The 22,315-nt window shown below is 36.1% G+C and overlaps 1 protein-coding gene across 1 annotated transcript; it reads left to right on the forward strand.

The window, feature by feature from the left end:
- Positions 1-1,600: 1,600 nt before the first annotated feature.
- Positions 1,601-22,073, forward strand: LOC144629910 (hepatocyte nuclear factor 3-beta-like). The gene is given in 4 exon segments (XM_078488156.1): positions 1,601-1,704; positions 20,384-21,001; positions 21,003-21,263; positions 21,265-22,073. Coding segments are annotated over 3 exon segments (894 nt in total). The 5' UTR covers positions 1,601-1,704; positions 20,384-20,515; the 3' UTR covers positions 21,412-22,073.
- Positions 22,074-22,315: the final 242 nt, after the last annotated feature.

Here is a 22,315-nt window from a genome sequence, read left to right on the forward strand (position 1 = left end):
ATCATTAAGGGCATATTTTCTTTGGGCATGTCTTTTCCTGACATATTTTACTCATGAATCATTGGTGGAAAATCATGTGTTATAAATTGCTATAATCATTGCTAATTAAACTTTGCAAAGACGAGGAGGAAATTAGCCTCACGAGCGAAATGCTCGTAATACACAAAAAATGGACAGTTTAGCTTCCGTATCGACTCATCTCTTAAAAACACCTGCTATTGACGAAACTTTAATACTCGCTTGGCTTTACTTGCTCGATCAAAAGACAGCTAAATACAACCACACATCGCCTGACCTCACTAAAATTGTAGCTTGGCAAAAGAAGAGCTCCCAAATCGAATGACACTTTCGATTCGAGGAAATTACTTTTTATGTTGTCGAGCAAATATAAACATGGAAAAAAAAGTAAATGTTATGTGTTTACCAAAGGTGCGGTTTAAATTTAAAAGAAGAAACTTTAGTTTCGAAATTGACTGAGGGCCTTTTGTGTTCAAATTTCGACTGATCGTCTTGATAGCAGTTAGCTAAAGATAAAGTAATCCTTTTTTAACGCCATGTTTGACTTTGATCTGAAAGGAAATCTCGCTTTGGTGGTAGTTGAAGCCCCAAATGGTAAGTTCAAGTTTTTGGTTCAAGATTTTGCTTTTTTGGCGGAATTTGCGATGCAACCAGATGCACGAATAACAGGCAAGCAAAGTAGGAGGAAGCTGCGAGTTAATTCTCCTTGATCTAACTCTTGGTTATATTTGAATTTTGAAAGAAAAGGTGTCTTTCTGAAAAACTTGAGTCATGTGGCAATCATGCAAAGTCCAAAAAGACTCTTATCTGTAGAAACTATAAATCTAAAACTGAAAAATGTTTGTTCTCCAATGCAATTCTCCTCAGAAATTTACCTATAAAATTTTGACACAAACTCCGGGACACAAGTGAAATTTATTTAACATTTTGTTAAGAAAAATATTGCAATAAAATTTCCCAAATTTTACTGTTATTTGAATGATGGGGGTAGGTAAATTCTAGGGATGTTGATTTTCTTCTTGTAGTCTGTTTAACAGTATTGATATTATCGAGTGCATCGTAAATAACATAAAATGTCACAACATTCAGCTTTTCCTTATTTCCTAAAATAGTAATATATAATGTATAAAATTATTTTATTAGTGTTAACCTTGACTGCTTGGGTTTTTTCCAAATATATTTATAAATGTGTATATTTACAAACGCAAAAGAAAATTTATATTTGCTCCTTTCCGGATTGTGTTTACTTTTAGGTTTTTAAAATTGGATTTATTTTCCCCAATAAATGGTGTTTTGGCTCTGCTTTAGTTTTCCAAATATTTTGGAAAGTACATTTGGAAATATTTCTGTTAAATACGGGAGACTTTGTACCAGTCGATAAGGTGATGAATCTCTCATTACAGTCAGCTTCTACCCAGAATTCACCTTCTTTCAGTCGTTCCCACAAATCACCGCGAAAATGCTTTGTAAATATGTCATTCAAATAGGGAAACAGGTACTCAGATCCTTACATATCGTCGAGTATACCAGGCAGGTTTTTGAGGATTGAATGATCAAACGAATTTATATGTCACTTTTTGTACAAAACTCAACTAAGTTCTATTCTTCCTTTCACAGGCCTCACGGATTCAAGATCAAATATTTTCAAGCTGTTCAAATTGTTTGTCAACCTTGATCGTTTAAGAGGTGAGATGAAGCTTGTTGTTTACATTACTTTGGCCATATAAATTCCATTCGAGTACTACACGACAAATATTTATCTTTCTTTACCTTAACTCGTCTTTATATTTCTTGTTTACTTGTCTTGTGCGTTTCATGGCATGTTTGTAGTTTCGCTGTTTTAATACAGACGTTTAGCTAAGAAAACATTTGCTGTTTGTAATTCAATTGACGGAAAACGGCGAAGTCATCTTGGGGAAAAGTTCGCAACTTCTTGTTGTTATTTGATATTCGAGCGAAAGAGACGTGTTTTGGATATAACGAGGAAATACATCGTTAGAAGATAAGTTGAGACCATTATCGTAAAGTTATATTTCTATATTAGGCTCCCACTATATGTAGCGTGCATAAAAATAAGTTGCTCTGGGTGAAGTGAGTTACGACAAACCCTCTCCTTCAATATCCACAGAAAGAGAGTTCTTTTATACAGTAGGTAAATTGCTAGGGAAGACTCGAATGTAAAACCTCGTGAAGAGAAAAATCTTTTTTCGAAACGTCAGAGATATCGAAACGCATTTGGACACATGTGTTGGTGTAATGTGATAGCTGAAAGAGCTATTTATTCCATGATAATTCTGCGTATTTAAATTTCGCTTTTCAAGGACATATAGTGTCTATAGAATGACAGACTAGAGCACGAAGCTGTCAGATGACATAATAGGGCAATGTTTTAATATTGTATTCCACTGCTTTTTCAAAATGCATCGAACAACCTACATACATTTTTGAAGATCTTCACAAACGTTATATTTATTTTAACTTAATGAATCGGTTAGCACTCTCTCATTCGTGCTGGGAAAAGTAGATATGTCAGGTTTTTTCCTTTTCCTTTTCGAAAAATTTCCAAGTCGTTGGCGTGTCATGTTCTAACTTTAATTCGGTCCTCTGTTTGTGGAAGCGAGTGTGTTTTGTGAAATTTAATATCCCCCTTTCAGTGCTTCCTTTATTCAATTTATTCATTTCACACGGCAGATCATAAATGGAGTGAAGAAAGACTTTTAATATTTCGGAAACTGAGTAAAATCGACTTAAGAGCTTTGTGAAAACAATATCTAGGAAATTAGGATAATTCTCGGGCTTTTGATAACAGTTCAAAATTTACCTCGCGTGACTCTTTACTGAAATTAACGTCGTGTCAATTTCAGGCGTTTTGTCTAAGCCGATGTGAATTTCATTCGATAAAGATATTAGACAAGGCCGGCCAAAATTTAGAATTCCGATCTGTTTGAATTGAAGAGCCCTTGAGAATGAGTGAAAATCGATCAAACATTTCAACGAAATGGACGTGAAATCCATACTGACATTTCCAAGCATGTACACAATGTAAATTTTACTTTCGGGGAAACATTGATCGCGGGCTGTCTAGTTTGATGGGCGCCGGAATCTAACAAATTCAAAGAAATAGACAAAGTGCACGGCCAGTTTTGTTGTTTTATCACATTGAAAACTAACAAGATGGTAACCCTTCATTTGTTCAAATGTTGAAATTCAAGCTTTGATATAATCAGTATTGGATCAAATGCGGCGACGTCCTTGAAACCACCACAATGGAGTGATAAGAAAACTACTGTGTTCCGAGTGCGACCTAATTATGGCGGGTAATTAGTTAAACTTCCCGGCGTTTTACTTGTAATTACAGAAATGCGTCAAAAAAATTTCCTTTTTCCATTATCTTTAAAGAAATTGGATCCTTACAACATCTTGTAAAGCCACAGTTTTCTTTTGGACAAAGTTGTCGCCTACAGGCGGCAAGGCAAAGTTCACCCAGGGATGGTTTGAATTCACGGAGCGTGAAATAAAACAACATAACAATACTCCTTTTAAAACGTTCAGGTTTCAGTATTTATGTTTAGTCTTAATGCAGAGAAAGTTTAATTTACATTTGAAAAGCATAAATAAATAGGGTTTGTTTTCATGGCCTTTGTGCTCATAAATACAAGAAGCAAATGACTTTCTTGGCGGGTGTGGATATTCTTTGGTTGATCCCCGCGTGATATTTTGGCGCCAATTTGCCACATTAGGTTAAACCTCTATAGACACCGAAAATACACTAGAATATTTTTGTCGTTGATAAATTGACCTTGTAATTAGTTTTGTTCAAGCGGTTGAAACACACTGAAATTAATTCTGGAACAGTTAAACTGAATTTTAGTAGCGAAAGAAGATCAATTGGAGATTACACGGTAAAACGCTTCTATTGTTTTTCCTTATTAGCACAAAATGACAAAAACACCGAAAGGAAGGTCTTACTAGCAAATGTAAGGTAGACTTCAGTTTACTTCCTAGAAGAAATTGGATCAGAAGTGAAGCTATTAAAAAAATAAAAAAAAATAAAAAACACAAAAAAACGAAAAAGGCAGTCTAAACTGTTTTGTTGTCAATATTAATAAGATCGGAGAGGAGAATTCAGAGGCCGCGGGCGAGGAGGCTAACAGGATTTTGTTTAAAAGGTAAACATGTAAATTCAAATTGCACTTGCAGAGTGTATTCAACACACACCGGATATTGCTTTAAACTGTTTTCAGTCAAATTAATAGTTGCACTTTATTATAGCCACGCAAACAATGAGTCCGTACTGAGGCAAGGAACGGCTGGGACGAAATTCTAGTTTTGATTACATAGGATGTAAAACTTGTTGGTGTATAATTAGTCTTTCAGACTGTCTTTTTTGAGTAATTATAAAGTTTATGGGAATCATCTTGGAAGTTTTTTTATGATAAATTGATCAGTGTTAGAGTCAGTCATTGCAGCAATTCTTATTTTTTACTTTAAAACGCGTTTTCCTTTCTGTAGTAATGAATTATAAATTTGGCTCTTTCTAAGTTTAGTTCAGTCTAGGTTTTTTTGTGTTCTGGAGTAAGTCGTAAAGTGAACATTTATTCACGAATTGTTCGAAACAACGGTTTAAAAAGGTTCATTGTTTTATACAAGTTAGCATGTTTTTTATGAATCTTTTTTAATTTTTGTCGAATAATTTTGACTGTTTACGATTTGGTGTAAGACTAGTAGTTTTCGACGTTCTTTATTAAGTATGACCGTAAGCTGTAAAATAATACTGGTATTTAACGCCCAAAAAGGCGAAAGACTTGATAACCGACATATTTTGCTGGTAGGACTAACATGGTTTATTTACCTTGACTAGAAAAGCTATCACCTCATATTCATAAAAGAATGAAGCCTGTCACAGAACGAAGAATTTTTTCTACACTTTTTAATTCAATTCAAATTTCCTTCGATGTGGGTACTGTAGTATGACATATTTCTAAACAAAACAATACTTTATTGTTTAAAAAGAATTGAAAAGAACAATGTTTAAACGTATGAATGGCTGTCAATCTTCTAGAGAGTAAAATAAATAGACGATTTAAAAAGCATTTGCATACTGCGCCTAAAATAAAGTGGCCACACTCAATGGAAATAACTTTTGTTGGTATTTGGCAAATGTATATAATTAAAAATACCAAAAATGACGTTCGATTGATATTTTGCAAGGCACATTCTTGATTGTATATATAACTTTTTATCAGATTTTTTCCTCTTTAAGATATGACAAATTAAGGCGTAAACATTTAAGGGCTCGACCGAAAATAAATAAAACATAAGTATGGTCAAATGATATTATTTTGCTTTCCACTAAATCGCATTGTAAAGGTAATATTTTAAAGTTGCTCTCTAATGCAAATAATTGTCGAGTCAAGGTGATCACATATGCTGCGACTATTTGACGCGCTGTACGAGAAATACGGTGGGCCGCTAGGCAAAGGCTGACCAACATAAGATTTCCCCTTACAATATTAATAAACTGAAACTAAATTGGCAAGCAAGGCTTGCAAAATGGCAAAAGGGCAAAGAAGTATTTATTTTCGTCTAGAACTTGCATTTCTAAAACAGGAGATCCAAGTCAAAGAGCTTATTTCTTCGTTGAGTGGTCCTCTGCATCCAAAAGGTTTTTCCTCAGTAAATTGTCAAACAGAAACGTGAGATGAGTCATCAAGAAGTGAATATTGGGGAATATTGTCTTGCTGCACAACCAAATTTACAGAAATAACAACAAAGAACCACATGGGATTGGAAGTATCACGAATTCAGTGTTTCTTATGCCAACTTTTGATCATGACAAAAAATTACATATATCAAGCATTAAAATTCAAAATTCTTTTTTTCTTCTTAATAGGGCAGCCTCTGTAGATACATGTACCTGCAAAAACACAAAGTTCGCTTACAGATTTCAAAATATCCCCGATATTGTATCTTCGTTTTAACCTTTTCATGTTTGCCTAGTCCACTCTCCGGTACATTTAGCCGATAAATACAGTCAACTAAAAGTGATCCGCTGGGAAACACAAAAAAGTCGTTCAGTAAAATCCTATTTGATTTTTCTAGAGATCATGTACCATCTCGACTTTAGCCTCACTTATTTGATCGGCGTCTGCGGCTCTAAGATTTTACCAAGAGAATCTTGATTTACATGTTCATTGTTTTTTGTGGCCCATTGAACTCGCATGATAAGAATCTGTTTCGCTTTATTTTACGAAAAACACTAAGCTGTATATGTTAGAATGAAAAGCTTGCCTATGGCTCAATGAATTAGATGCTTAAAAGCATACTGGACAGTTAAAACGATTTTCACCATCGTCGAATAACAACAATTAAAGGAGACGGATTGTAAATGGCAAAGATAAAAAAATAATAATAAAACGTATTTCTTAAGTGCTAGTATTGAAAACTGTAAATTACACGAGTTTAATATGTCTTTTCCCGCTTAGACTCCTTTAAAGCAAATTATTTTTCCGGGAATCGGGATTACACAGTTTTGAATTATTTATTTGTTTTAAGACCGTTGGGTTAAGTTTAGGAGTCATTTAGTTGGAAGTGGCCAAGCAATTGATGAGTTGCTGTTTGTACAGGAATATTGGACTTCTAGTTTGCTTGGGAAGGTAAACATTGTTTAATGATTTTAAGAGCGTACATAAGCTGTCTTTACACAGGAGTACGTTAAGACAAGAACCGACTATTAGCTTTCCCTTGTTCCAGAAAAACTGAACAAACAGTACAAATGCTTCAAGAAATCCAACTATTTACCAGTCTCAAACATTGTTAAGGAAAAGAATAACATCTTTATTTGTACGTGAAGCGTGTCAAAAAATAACTATTCCTTTATGATTGTTAAAAGTCCTGTTGAAATGTTTTCTATGGGTTCGGGTCTGTTTGTTAGCTTATCATTTACGCCATTTTTTATTTTCTTACAAACTGATATTTCAGCAAACTAACACGGTCAAAGCATTTACAATTAATAGCTTATTTAGACCAAATAGGTTACAGTCAATACACTGAGGTTCATTTCACCTTTGCTTGAGGGCTTATTTGGCAAACTTTACAAATAATACCAGACAGACTTAAATTGTCTTGCAGGCAAAAGTGTCTTTTTTTTCTTTATCCGCGCATTTTGGTCGGGCTACATTTATTAATCTGGAAGCATTGAAAGCTTCATTTAAACGTCTCGTTTTTCTTCAAAACCACAAAGTTATTTCAGTAAAAAGAATTGCATTGATTTTCCTTTTATCTCAATCTTTGGTGGCCATACTTATTCATTCACCATGGACGTGTTAATGGCGCTGGTTTTTGAATGGAATCCGACTTGCATAACACGTGGTCGCGCCAGCCCAGTGTTCTAAAGTTCTAGATATCTGCTTATAAAGAAGCGCGACTTTTCGCTATTTCGATTGTGTTCTGTAAAGAAAGGCTCAAGCCACGAAAAAATGGTTTAATTAGTTTGTAACTTGTGGTGGAAAACAGTTGATATAGAATCTGGCGAAGAAAATATATTTTTTTTTCCTTAAGTCTGTCAAAACAATTAACATTTAAAGTGGCCTTATAACTTCGACCGTATACCCGGCTGAAGGTCAAAACAATAAAGAAACTGATCACCAAAGAATTTCTCACAACAAGTACCATAAGAAGTGTATGGGTGTAAAAAGGAGAATTTTAAAATTTGAACTTTAAAGGAAAAGTTTGTAGAAAAATAGTTTTTGCTTCAAACATAGTTTAAAAAGCGTTCAAATAATGAACCTGAATTTCCAACGTTTTTCGTTCAGTTTTCATAATTTGTGTTTCACTTGTGTTGGTATTAACTATTGAACTAACTTTTAAAATCATAAGACACGTTTTCTTAACGACCTATTTAGCCGAGACATTTAAGGATATTTTTCTTAATGAGGTTTGTCTAAATTGTGTCAAGTGACAAAACAAAAGGGAGGATAAGGGGGCAGATATCGCATTTAACAAATTCACTGCCGGGAAATCCTCACTAGTCATTTAACCGAGCTCAAGTTTGCACGCAACGCAAACATACCTGATCAGTTTAAGTTTATCGCGGACGTTGGAGACATAATCTGGCTGTTTGTGATTGTAAGTACAAAATTTTAAAGGTTTTTAAATAAGTTTTTAAAAGTCTAAAACACAAAAGAGAGATTTTAAGCAGCAGGTGAAATTTAAGCAAGCATGTGAACCGGTTATTAGCGCGTGTGTCAATTGCCAAAAAGCAGGTAGTTCCGTGCAAGTTGTTAGTTGAACAAAAACGTCGCAAACAATCGAACTGAAGAAGTAGGTTACGCCGACCAAATAGCTCTCTTTTCGTTCATAATAATGTATTTTCTCGTTTGTTTTATTGTACATTCTATTTTTTATATACAAACTGAGAAAGGAACAAGCTGAAAAGAAAACCTCAACGTTTTTGTGTTTGTGAACAACTAGATGTTTGTTATGTATTGTTGACCTTGAAACCTTAATTTGGTTTTAAGTTTCAGAGGAATTTGCACCTTGCTAAGCTGTATAGAGTTTGTTATAGAGTATTTCCTTAGAAGTGTATTTAGCTGAAAATTAGCATTCCCGGAAGTTTTACACTGAATTGATATAACCGCTAAAAGAAACTTTGCGTCTGGAACTTTTGGATTTATTGGCCACTTGGCTAAAATTTCCTATAATTGCTCTAGCAATAGGCAGCGATGGGAATAACTAAAGCCTCCACAGAAAATATACTAAATTAAGTACATTGAACTAAATGATATTCGCTTTTAGGGCTTAGTGTTACAACGTACGAAATCATCTTTTGTCTTGGTATAAAACTTGAGAACAAAGGAAGAATTACAAACTAATGATTATTGTCGTTCCCCGAGGCAACGTTTTACGTACAAGTAAATAAATCCATTATTCTTCTCAAAGTTCTTTATCTAGACCAATTATCGGTGATTTGTTTACTCTGTGGCAGTGTTGTTCGCGTTATTTATTTTTCCCCACTGTTTTCGACAGCTAAATGTTTACACGAATTATCATTCAGATTTTATTGACTTATAAATAAAGCAGATTGGTTCGTGTTTATCGTCGACTTCAGAAACAGATCTTCTGATCGCAGATAACTTAGCCAACGCGTTGTGCAAAACAAAGCACTATTTTGGTGGTAAAAACATTGAGTAAATCTGCTTTGGTATCAACTTGCATGTGGTGAAGTGCTATCGCTTGAGGTTACGAGAGCGTAACGAAGGAATTTCCTCACACGATGTTTTGTCTGTTATTTTCAAAAGACGTATAATGGAACAATAAAAGTAAAATGTGCAATAGGAAGTACCATTTTAGCTTCACACGTTTAGAGGGAAGTTTGGCTGTGATTTGGTTGTCACCTGCTTTGCTGAGCGGTTTCAAGTTTTTGCCTCACAATTTGCAACCAGTTTAAACACCCGCCAGTGGCATAAAAACCTAAATGAAGAATTGTTCATCGAAATGAGCTCGCAAAATTGTCATTAAACGGACAGATGGAGTCTTTGAAACTCGTGACAGGTTTGCTGGTGAACTTTTAAATATTCAACGGTGATTAAAATCGCCTATCTTTTGTTTTCTTTCTCCGCCCAACTCATTGGCCCTAAAATGACGGGGGAGAAAAAGTGAAAGCCGTGTGTCAATTTTCGTGGGTCGGCTGTAAAGACATAATTAGTAGACATCAGTTCTGCTCTGAAGTTGTCAAGAAACGTCTCAAAAATAGTCGAGAAGCCACACTTTGGAAAGAATTGGACCGTGACTAGAACAGTTAACTTTGTTGACTTTTCGGTAACAAAAGAGCAAACAGCGTTCGAGAGCTGGTATGGCGCTTCCCGCACTTGGTTAATGAGCGGGCAATTTACAAACGATTTACTGTTTATTGAGCGCTTTTCAAAACACTACGCACAAAGACAAACAACGCGGCGGGCTTCATTCAAATTTTGAAAGGTTAGTAAAAATTTATTTCGCTGTGATCGGGAAAAATATTCAACTAACAAACACATGGATTATCGCATATGCCTTTGCTTGCTTTATATGTTTTGAAATAATAAACAAATATTTACCGTATAACTAAATATTGGCAGGCGAACTATTCCATTCAGGCCACATAGAAGGCTAATACCAGGAGCTTATTATGGGCTCCTGCTAATACATAAACTCCCCCAAAGGCAACAGCTTAAAATGCAAATTGTATATATATAAATCGTTGCTACGCTTTTGTCACTTGTCAAATCAAAAGCTCCAGAGTTTCTTGTCAGTAGCCAATTAAACTGCAAGAGCATAAAATTTAAAGGCCAAATTTTACTGAATACATTATTAGGACCGACTTTTTAATGCTTGAGAATATTTTCTATGAATTTAAGCTATATTTATGTATACCATACATTGCAAATATTTGTGTTTACTTATTCGCATGGGGCACGCGTGCAGAGTATCTAGGAAATCATCGACTTTCAACGCTACATTGAATTTTGCAAACAAACTCTGAAAATAGATGCAAAGGACCATTTCTTAAGTTTACATTTATCGTATTTCACATCCCAAGTTTTAGACATCTTTTAATACATGCTTGCTTATTGCTTTTGATAAAATGGTAATCTCAGAAATCCGTGTTGCGTTTGATGCTCTGATGCACAAATGTCAGCTTTGATCGTTTAGGCCCGACAGGGGTTAGTCCACTAGGACCCAAGTTTGATTGATCTGTTTAATTTCAACTTAAAATGTAAGTTCAACTTCAAATATAATCTTTGCAATTTTTTTAAAACAAAAAAATTGTCAGACTGGGTAACTGCAAAATTGCCAAATTTACTGCAATCGTAATTTCTCCTTTACTTGGCCAAAAAACGCCAAGAGAGCTTCCAGACCCGTTTTTAAGAAAATTGAAACTTGATAAGTAGCACACTAAATCCAACGATTTGTGTAATTTAAAAGGAAACATTTGAATGAAGCTTGTGTTTTTAGTACTTTTATGGTAAACATAAAATATGTTTGTGTGATCTTATACATACTGGGTGGCTGATCAGTGAACAGGGCAAACGAATTTTACTGGCACATAAATTGTTAGCCTGAGTTGCTTGTAATTAAGATGTTTTCTTTCCCAAGATCTTGCAAAGTGAATATATCCAGAACGCGTATGTTATTGTTAGATATATCCACTTATTATCGTACTTATAGTTGTACTTATATTTTCTCTTCTCTTTTTAAAAGGTGTGTGGGGTTGTTTTTTTTTTTTTTTTTTTTTTTTTTTTTTTTTTTTTTTTTGGCCCCCCTCTATTTTCCCGCACAATTTTCACTAAAGGTTTCATACAAACATGAAACACTAGGTATTTCGCACTATTTCTAAAGACTTAGAAATGGCTTAAACATTCGCAAACTTTCCTTTTTTGTTAAACAATTAACTATCAATTTAAGAAGTTAGGTTTTTGAGAATAACTAAAAAATCAACCATTCTTAGTAGTCTGTCTTGATTATCTTTGATAATGTTAATGTTTCCATAAAGTAAGAAATCTTACATTGTTAAACATAACGATCAAAAAGTATATAAAACCAGAGTAAATGTGTACTTTGATAAAACTCAGGTTAAAATTAGTTGTTTTGCTTTCTCTTTATTTTTGCGGAAGTCGTTAGAAACGAACGTGACTGTCTGGAGCCCCTCAGGCAAAGGTTTTTTAAATCACTAAAACGTTTCTTGCCACAGGCAAGTTTCTTTGTGAATCGGTATTCAAATAAGGAACTGATTGTTTTACAAACTAAGCGTGTTTCAGCGTGCACCACACATAAAATAATATCAATATCATTACCTGAGGTGTCGTGACGTAACGGTGGATAAGTTAAATTTTTTTTTTGTTTGAATTAATTTGATACAATGCTCTTCACTGCGACACGAGGCAGTTCAATAACAAGTTTCTTGAACTGAGGTTTTACATTCATTGTACGGCTTACTCGTGTAGCAGTCATCACCAATCTTTGAGTAATGTTATAAAATTCGCTCCAACCTGCATACGGTAACTGCGTCCTTAGGAAGTTGCCAACATAAATAGTCAATTGCCTAGCTAAATTCTCTTTGAATTGTTTACCTAATACAACGTATCCAGAAATAAATATTTACTAATAATAATGATAAATCATTTATTTTCGACACGATCGGTATAAAAGGAACTATCATGCTCGTGGGATCGTGAATTCACTTTGAATGTGGTTTTGTTAGGGCCAATCGCTGAGAACAAAAATTGTCATTTTGCAAGTAAAATATCTACAAATTATCCCAAACCATTACGTTTGTTTGTTTTGCATATACTGTGAGAGAAATGGAACCGTGGTTCAATCGTTTTGATTTTTTAGGTGGGCATATACTTGACTGATCGGCACGAGAATGGGAAATTTCGAGCGGTAGAGCCTTATTTGTTTATTACTTTGTTTCAGCGAGTTTACGATCCCATATTTTATCAGCTAACTATCTATTTGGTATATAACTGAAAATTTTAATCCGTTTGATTTTTAGAGAGTTTCAGCAAGGTGGGCAGTAAGCTGTATTAACGGAGTCAGATCCAATATCATTGGTAATTGTAAAAACTGAAATCAATTTAAACTCAGAATTTTAACCTGCTAAGTCACGAAACATCATCCACCTCTCATCCTAACAATAATGAGAAACCTAACAGTGCTTGATAATGAAGTTATTACTACACCATTAAAGTTTCATTAGGAAAGGCGTGAGCAAAACGCTGTTTAAACAAATAATCGCGATCGTCTTTGGATCAAAGGAAGCTCATTTGAATTGAAGCTTTAAAATTGCTCTATCCTTTTGTTCTAGAAAAGCAAAGGAATACTTCTTTATTAATGCACATTAAACTTGTGATGAATGTCTGAGGCCTTGCTTTTTAGCCGTTTTTTAAATTTCATTCATTTGTCTGGTATTTGTCAAAGAATAACGAAGATACACTTCTTTCTGGGATTTTAAAAGATTGGGTAAACTTTCGATACAAATCTTTGTGTTTGTTTACTGTTATATATACATTTACGTTATCTATATATTTTACGTGGGTAAATTTAAAATCATTGATGATTTGTTTTGAAATTGTTCAACATTTCAGTTGCATAATGAGAACTGAGATATAGCCCTTTGAGCATAAGCCCATAAAATATTCTTTTACTTTTGGTTAAGGTATTCAAATAAGTTTGGCACCTGTTGAAAATCCCTTGATTTGCAAAATAAAGAAGTGATGTTTTTGCACGAGGTTGTTCTGGCAGAAATTTTAAAACGGCTTTAAAAAGGTGCCTATCCGTCGGGCGAGTAGAACGAAATAGAGGACAAGAATTAATTATAAGAGGCTTTAGTATTTAATTCCACTCTATATGTAGCATTGTCATATCATGTTTGTTTTCTCTAGCCATCCCTTCATTTTTCGTTACTCGCTTTGCTGAGATGTAATTTTAAATAAATCAAAATTTTCCTTGTTTGTTCGGTTCATGCTTGGTATACTTTACCTGCACGGACAGGTGAATTTCTTTTTTCTGTATTCTTTTATCTCATAGCAAAGGATCTTTAGGCTTGACAATCGCGTGTTTACTCGCTGAATAGAGCAAAGATTAACAAAATTATTTTCCTTTATTTGCCTTCTCACGAGACTTCGTATGACTTAAACCACTCAAATCGCTTTAGGAAAGGTTTCTTTTACACTGATTTAGTTTAATATCGTGCGATCTCAAATGTGCATAGAGTAAAAATTATGCAAAGGTTTTAAAGGAAAAAAACAACACATTCACAGCCAAAGAGAGCCAGATTGTAAATCTGTTTTTAGGTCTTCTCCTAGGATATGTTCTCACGACGTATGCTGTCAGTGTGTCACTACTCGTGCCAAGTAATTTTAGGTGCTAAGGCATTCTTCTTACTGCACTTGTTTTTACGGACTCCATAGAATAGAGGCAGTATTGCGTGCTAATGTACAAGCTGTTCTTGGGAGCCAAATTCTCATGTTACTCAGTCAGGAAAGTTCGTTACCACAGGCAATCGACAAGGTATTAGCCGCGCGTCTTTTGAGTGAAAGGCTGTGTAAACAAGCCTTTGTTTGCAGCGAACAAGGCGGAATAACAATGACTTGACTAAGGCTCTAATAATAAAAAGCCGTAAAACATGTAGAACGTGGGAAACAAAGCTGCTGAAATTAATCTATTGCTCCTAGAAAATTCGGAGTAATTTACAGTGTTACAAAAGAACCAATGGAAATGCTATTAAATACGAGATGAAAGTCAAGGGTTTCTTTTTACTGATACTTTATCGTTGCGCTGAATTTTTAGAACGAACTCTTGGCAAGCCATTTTCGTTTTAAGCGATTTTTTGTACGTGCAAACTTTAACCTTGTAAATGGAGTTTCTTTTCAAGGCAAGGTTATTTTCAAGCTGTCTTTAGCAGGTGCGAAAAAAGATTAATACCGAGCACACGTTTTTGTCTCGCCACGCGGCGAATAAAGATAACACAGCTTCACCTTTAGAGCACGAACTTAGTCAAAACAAAATCTTCCCAGACTTTCCGACGAACACTTGAAAATTTTCCCTGATTAGGCTCATCGCGATGCTGTTAAAAACAAAATAGATAGCTTTCACGACATCGTACAAATAATCGTTTTACTGCCTAGCAAAATTGTAAACTGTCGAAAAATTACACTTTCAGTGGAAAAAATAGAGTAACGAAAAATTTCACAACCGTTTTATAAAGTGAAATCTTTTCACGCTATCAGATAATTTAAAAGGAATGAACTTGGGGGCGAGAAGAAATTTGTCTCTAGGGGCAACGGTTCAGGAACTGTTACAGTGTTGATAGAATTTGCGATAATGAAAGTTTTTGAGGTTTATTTCGACATTTCTCTCACGAGTTTGTGAGCTGTCAGTCACAAACGTCAAAAAAGATTCTGATTTAAGTAAACAAACAGACACGTTGCATCTTCTTAAAATTGCAACGAAATTTCTCAAGCCAAATGCTGCTTATTTTCTTTCGTATTTCGCCAAGTACACATTTTGTATTTAGGACTTTTTAATCGCTTGTTCACCTGGGGCTATAAAGCTCATTAAAAACCATTTTGCTTTCACCCCATCGTGGTAACCACACATAAAAGAGTTTATGAAAAGAATAATGAAATAGTATCAGCGACCCACTGTATCCCAAACTACCACTATGCTTAATATATCTGTTTGTTTAACAAAACCACCGTCACACAATTCTAACTCGTTATATTACGCATTTAACAAGGAAAAAGAAAAGGGAAAAACTCGACAAAGCAATCTTTTGCGAGTTTTAAAGAAAATCCGCGAGCATTCTCGCTTGTACAGCTAAGGTTCAATTATGTGAGTTAAAATGAAGGTTAATCTTTTGGAATATTACAGGTACGAGGTTTAGTGACTGACAGCCAGAAAAGTTTTATTTAGCTAATCTGCAGAAAATATTCGACGTCGGTTTTCTTTGTTGGTACACTTGAATATGTTTGAGCCGCAAATATGCCAGTGTTTCATTGAAAACAAAAATAATTTTTGCCGACAAAGAGAAAAATCATTACGTGACAAATAAATGACAAAGCAACCGAGCGAAACATTGACAGGAAAACGACCAAACTGCTAAATCTGAGAGACGGAACAATGCGTAAAAAATACGAGACAAACCAAACATTTACCGAGTGTCAAGAATAGAGAAATGTTTAGCATAAAAATACGATTTTGATTAACCAATCGTTTGTGAGCATAGTAAGTTTGCTTAGGGGCTTGTGAATTTTAATTGGAGGAGAACATAGGAAGTCAGGATAATACACAAAGACGTTGTTATAAAAAGAGAATCATTTAAGACTCCGAGTTTAGTTGTAATTTAACAACTTACAAGGAGTACAAGACTTCTCTGTCAACCGCACAAGAATCTGAAAGACTATACGCCTTTTACTGAAAACTTACAAAAGTTCAACTTTTACTCGTAGAGGTAAGCTTACTACTTTTGCGCAAATTTCTAGACTTTTTTTTTCGCGAGTAAAACTATTGGAGAGTAGATACCCGAGTGGAAACTGCCGTAGTTTCAGGCGTGTAGAAAATAGGATAGTATAGAATCCTTGATAAACTGAAGTTCTCACCGAAGATTTTTTCTCGGAGAGCTAGTAGGCTTGCAAACGAAAGAGTAAACATGAAGTGCGTTGGTTGTTGAACGTTTATAAGCTGACTGCCGTTTAAGTTTGAACAGTTAAAAAACTAAAACATAGCTCAAAGTAAATCTTGACTCAACGAGTTTTGATGCTGACTGCTGGAGTTAGCTGTACAAGGCGACAAAAAACTTATGAAAGGTTTCTGCTTTAGCTAGTGCGTAAAGCAGCGCAGCGAGAGCTGGCAATGTAGACTGATAGAGGACGGTTATCTGTATGTCTCCTCCCGTTATTGGATAAACTAAGGTTCTAAAGGTAAACAACTCTATCGCTTTTCTCGCGGCGAAATACGTTTTCGTTTGGTAGATAGATTTGTGATGTTTAAGCAAGCAATTTTACATAACCTGTTGTGTTGTAATTTTTTTCACTCGGCCCAATATTTGAACTGTTTTGTTGAGTCGTGTTTGTAAATTTGATATGATTGTGTGCTGAAGAAAGCTAACTGAACAACAGATAAACTGAAGCACGATCAGCCCGCCGATAGTCTGTTAGTTCAGTTAATATTGCTCTGATGCCATTTATCGAAAATGAGCTTTAAAACTGATGTTTGTGGCGAACGCGTTGAAGGTTTTAGCTGTTATGTTTTGTGTTCAGGGAAGTTAGTAAAGGGGATTAAAGCTAAAAGAGGCAGTTAAGTGTTTGATAATTAAGCGCCCCAGGGCAAACAGCTATCTTTACCTTTTGTCATCGAATCTGAAGATCAAAAGCCGATAGAGTTGTAGTTATTTGCGTCCGAAGACATCAACGAACAGTTATAGTTTACTTTACATCGGTTTGCGCGCCAAATGCCTGATGTGAAAACATCGAACTTCCTTCGAATGTCGATCCACTGTGTTCTAGTTAAACTCAAGGTACACCTCTGATCTATTCTCGTGGATTGAATAATCTTGCTGACATCTTCCCCGGATCCCACAAATATTTAGAAATAACTGTATATCTTGCGAATCTTTATCTGTCAGCACGCGCGTGTAAGCTTGAATTAGCTACCGTAGAATTCATGAATTCTTGCTTTTCCTGAGTGCAGAAAGCATGTCATCTGTCTAAAAATACCATGTTAACATAATCTAAAATAAGCTACAGAACAATTCAGTCAATGGTTTCTTTTCAAGGTCTTACGGTGACTCGGGGAAACCCTTTTTAGACAACTTGTACCTTCTACTTCCCCCGTAATTATTCACTTAGTAGCCAAAACTTTTCGTTCAGGATATCTCCTTACAACGAAAATACTGTTCCTTTTATGCATATAAACTCTTCAGCTGTTTGCTTGGAGTTTTGAAAATTTATAAACTTAGATTAGATAATTCTGGATTGTTAACCGATTTCGGAATTAGACAAATAATTCTCAAGATCGCAAAAACTCTTACAGAAATTTCGACTTAAGTTTAATAATAAAAACCTTTCCCCGTCTACAAATGTGGATTGTTTACCTTTGAAAGTCACAGAAGACATATTAAAATTTAAGCTCATTTTCCAAACAGAAGGAACACTTTCCAAAGTTGACAGCTTTCTTCCTTATTAGAAAAATGAAATATCTTATTTATTTCGCGAGAAACAAAGCGAGAAAACAAGAAAATTCTCATCAAAAACGCTGTTTTAGCTGGCGAAAGACTACGGTATAGAGCGCTGGTGGGGACAAACGCATTAACATTGAAGGACGTAAAAATTAATGAACACTTTACAGAAACTTGGACAATTGGGGACGAAATGATTGCAATTAGGGTCGCGCATCAATTGCTAGTCGGCTGTCGAATACTTCCTTTACTTATTGAATGAAGGATAAGAGTTTAGCGAGATTAGCGAAAAACCAACATAAGCAAGGTTATAACACACGGCTCCTAGATGACAGGTGGACCAAAGAAATTAAATTTAACCGCAAAATTCGATTCCTTCCTAATGTAGGAGCCAAACTAGTCAAGAATAGAATGATGGCAAAATTTTCCTAATCATCGATAAACGTTTTTCAAACCCAGGACACCAATTATTGCGTGAAATGGCAAAGAGTTGTAACCATCACTTAAAATTTCTAAAGAAAGCCGACAGTTAAAGAAAGCGCGCATAATTGGGGTGTTTTTAACATTGAAAGGGCTTGGCTAAAATAACGGCTCAACATAATAGAAGGAATTGCGGCAACTTATAGCGTGGCAAATTAAATGAAGGATCTTGTTGTTTGAAAAGCCTAGATAGCCTAGAATTGTTTTAAGTTTAGCGCGTCCCTTCGATTCCTTAGTATTAAAGGAATTGTCGCTCTAAAGTCTTTTATAATCCTTTTGTGACACCGTTCGCTTTACACCCGCGCGCGCAAAGTCTTGCTTTCTTTCGTGAGGCGATGCGCGATCAAGGAAGCTACTTTAGACTAAACAAAAGCAGTTTTTTCGCAACCCAGATAGGGTAATAAAAACTAAATTGCGGCAAACACTATACAATACAAGCCATTTCGACACAGAGATAATGTTGCCGGCACTATACAAACACTATAAATTGAGCATAATTGAAACTACTCCACTGGCCTGTGAGATGTTCTAAAGTCTCTTTACCAAAATAAAGTTCCTTAATGTTGGCATATTGATGGAGATCCTGGGGGGCAAACATTTAGAAAAAGAATCCTTAAACACTAAGAGACGGAAACAACCAAATAATGTATGTTTGCAAGGGCGAGCAGTGTTAAGTTGGTCGGTCAATAATTCATCTCATTCGATTGCTCATTTCATGAAGATAAATCTGGCTCGCAACAGAAAGTTTGTGGTGGTAAGGTAGTTTTAATTGCGTTTGAGCTTTTTTAGCCCCTATTTTGCCACATGAAATAAGGGGGATATGAGCATTTGACACATTCATTCAACATTGGCGGTTCGTAATACATGTAGGTCATTTGAAATTTTTACCATTATAATCACACTACATCTACAGCTGTCTTTCGAAGCACCTGGAAATGGCTTTTGTGAAATGATTGACGCGAGCTAAATTTGTTAATTAATTGCCTCAGTTTCCGGAAATGAGAAATTGGATTCTAAAAATTCTGCATTTTTCTTTCCGTCCCACGCGCGCCCATTTGGCCACAAAAAAAGTCGCAGATTTTATCGCACAGTCAGAGCGCGTGCTACAATTTTACAGAGATAAACAAGAAGATCCTTAGCAAATTTATTATATATAAACCCCTTGGACTTGCTCGCAAAATGATCGTGAATTATCGATTCAGACAATTCAACCAAGCTATTGGTCGAATTTGACAGCAGTTTAGCAAAACTTATTAAATGAAACTCAAGTTTTTGTGTTTCATTCATAGCGCGTTTCTCCCGGACCGATTATAATGAGTCGAGTAAACTCAGAACAACACACATAACGAGAACCTAAAATAATACACGATACAAAGATCGGGACATATCCTGGCAATATTACCCAAATGCGTAGCAGGTGATTTCAGAAAATTCTGTTTTTAAACTGAAAACAAGCGTTTAAGCGACCGTTGGTCGCCGCATAAGGCAAAAAGCCGGTGCCTAAGAAGTGAGAAAAACATTGCTAAAGAAGGTTTCCAGCGGTAATTGCTTTTGTTTGTGGAATTTATGTTCGCAGTTGTTATGCTAATTGCGAAGGCCAATAGCGCTGTCAGGACCTAGGATACAGCTAGCCTCCAAAAGAATGTTAAGCGACCTCGGTTTTTAGAGCGGTCAGTTTTTGACGTGAATGATTCGATCAGTCAAATGCCAAATTGCGTGGCTTTTAACGTGTTGTGTGATGACGCAGGGCTTTTACCGCTTCAATCTAACCCTTCTTCCTGTCTTTTCAAAGATATCAGCACCTTTGCATCTTTTGCCGTTAATGTTTAGTTTATCCTGTACGAACGGTGATCTTTGTATAGTGTTGACATTAAGGATACGAGATAGGACCGAACCATAAAGTGTCCTATCGAAATAATTGTATTTGCCCATAAATTATGAAACGGCAATTTGTTTGTAGGCCTTCGTGTGATGGACAAGCGATAATGGACCTCACAACTTTTAATAAAATGTCTCCCCACGGGTGGTCGCAAAGGCCCCTATGTCAATAAACCTACTAAGGCTCCAAAGGGCTTTCCCATGGAACAATAGCGAGGGAGGAGCTAAGCGACATGTCACGTTAAGCCTGTTTACGAACTGTCACTAAAAATAAAACTTCTTTATTGCTAGGAGGAAAGAGTAATCTACGCTGGTCTCCGCGGTAGAAGGACGTGACGGGACTGTACGATAGCTACATTCAGCTGGTTGCCAAAGAGTTTTAAAGACAGTCTACCTGCTCGTAGAATAGAGAAAGACAGCATCATGATGGAAGCAATGAATCCCGGTAATCCTGCCGCCGCTATGGGAGTTGGAAATCCGCAAGCTCAAGGCCACCCTATGGACGACGGCAAGAGCAAGCAGGCGAAAGAGAAAGTTTACCGGCGCAGTTACACGCACGCTAAACCGCCATACTCGTACATCTCGCTGATCACGATGGCCATTCAACAGTCGCCCAACAAGATGCTGACACTCAGTGAAATTTATCAATTTATCATGGACCTGTTTCCGTTTTACAGACAAAACCAACAACGGTGGCAGAACTCAATACGACACAGCCTCTCGTTCAACGACTGCTTCGTCAAAGTGCCTCGCTCGCCGGACAGGCCTGGAAAAGGAAGCTACTGGACCCTGCACCCAGACTGTGGCAATATGTTCGAGAACGGCTGCTACCTCCGCAGGCAGAAACGCTTCAAGGCCGATAAAAAGCCGAGCCTGAGTGACCTTCCTAAACCCGGATTGCTGAGCCCTGGCAGTATCGTCGATGCACCATGGCCATCAAAAAATGCAGGGACAGAAGAGTTTAGGAGCACCAAGCTTTCTTGCACCGTCCCCTTACAGTGCTATGAGCGCAATGGGAGCCATGGGGGCTATGGGGATGGGAGCTATGGGCTCTATGTCTATGAACAAATCATTTAATCATCCATTCGCCATCAAGAATATCATCGCATCCGACCATGAAGCAGACCTCAGAGGATTCGATCCAATGCATTTCAGCCCGTACCATCCAGCAGGGAATGTCTTCATCAATGTCATCTCTAGGACTGCCAAAACCCTACGATTCAAACCCCATTACAACCGAGCCGAGTCCGTACTATCAAGGCTGTGTGTTTACGCCGTCCAGTTGCGCGGGAATTGCAGGATTTTCAAACCTTTCATAAGCTGACATACTTATCCTCGCTCGGGACCTTGAACGCTTAAATTATGTTATGCGGGCGCTCAGCTCTGAGCTGCCTTGTAAATTGAGTTATCTGTTAAGATACATTTTGCCAGTGTATACGAATTAATACTTAAATTCCAAGGTGATTTCGTTGATTACATTTCAAATAGACGTTTTCTCTCGACTAAAGAAAGCCGTAACATTAGCGTAAAAAATCAGAGAATTTTATCAAAGTTAAAGAAAATTATATAAAGTGTAATATAGCTTGTACTATTTCATTCAGTCGCCGTGCTCAACTTGATTATAGAGTATTTTGACCAGAGTAAATGTGTAAATCAAAATATTTTGAAACTGAATTAATCAGAAGATGTGATCGTTTTAAGTTATGTTTTGGGCAATTGAAAATTTAGAGCAAATGTTGAGATGTCAAGACGTTATAGTTTAGTTTCGTTTTGCTGCTGGGCAAAAGAGAATAGCGAGAAAATTTTCCAGACTACCGAGATATTCGGTAGAGACTGCTCTTGTGGTTAGCGGTTCGCATGTCAACTGTGTATTTAACACTACATTTACCATTATTTATATAAGCAGGGAGAGGTTTTGTAAATTTACAGTCTTGCCCAAACAGCAGTTTGTTAGTTCAACGAAATAAATTTTTAACGAAGAGTTTTCTTGACGTATTCATTGTTTTCCGTGTCCCCATTGCAGTAACTTGAGGTTGTTGAGAAGGGAAGTCAAATTAATTATTTATCGGCTGGCAGCGAAAGCCAACAACCTTGCAACTGCCAGCTTTTTTAATTAAAAGTAATCAACAGTTCGACGTTTCTCGTAACAGTTTTGACAAATACTTGGCAAGCCGAGCTATAACATTTAAGAACGCGATTATCAGGCCTGACTAGATGAAGCAT

This window comes from Oculina patagonica, chromosome 11 (genome assembly GCF_052425735.1).
Source record: "Oculina patagonica isolate OP01 chromosome 11, crgOcupat, whole genome shotgun sequence".
In the NCBI taxonomy this organism is placed as follows: Eukaryota; Metazoa; Cnidaria; class Anthozoa; order Scleractinia; family Oculinidae; genus Oculina; species Oculina patagonica.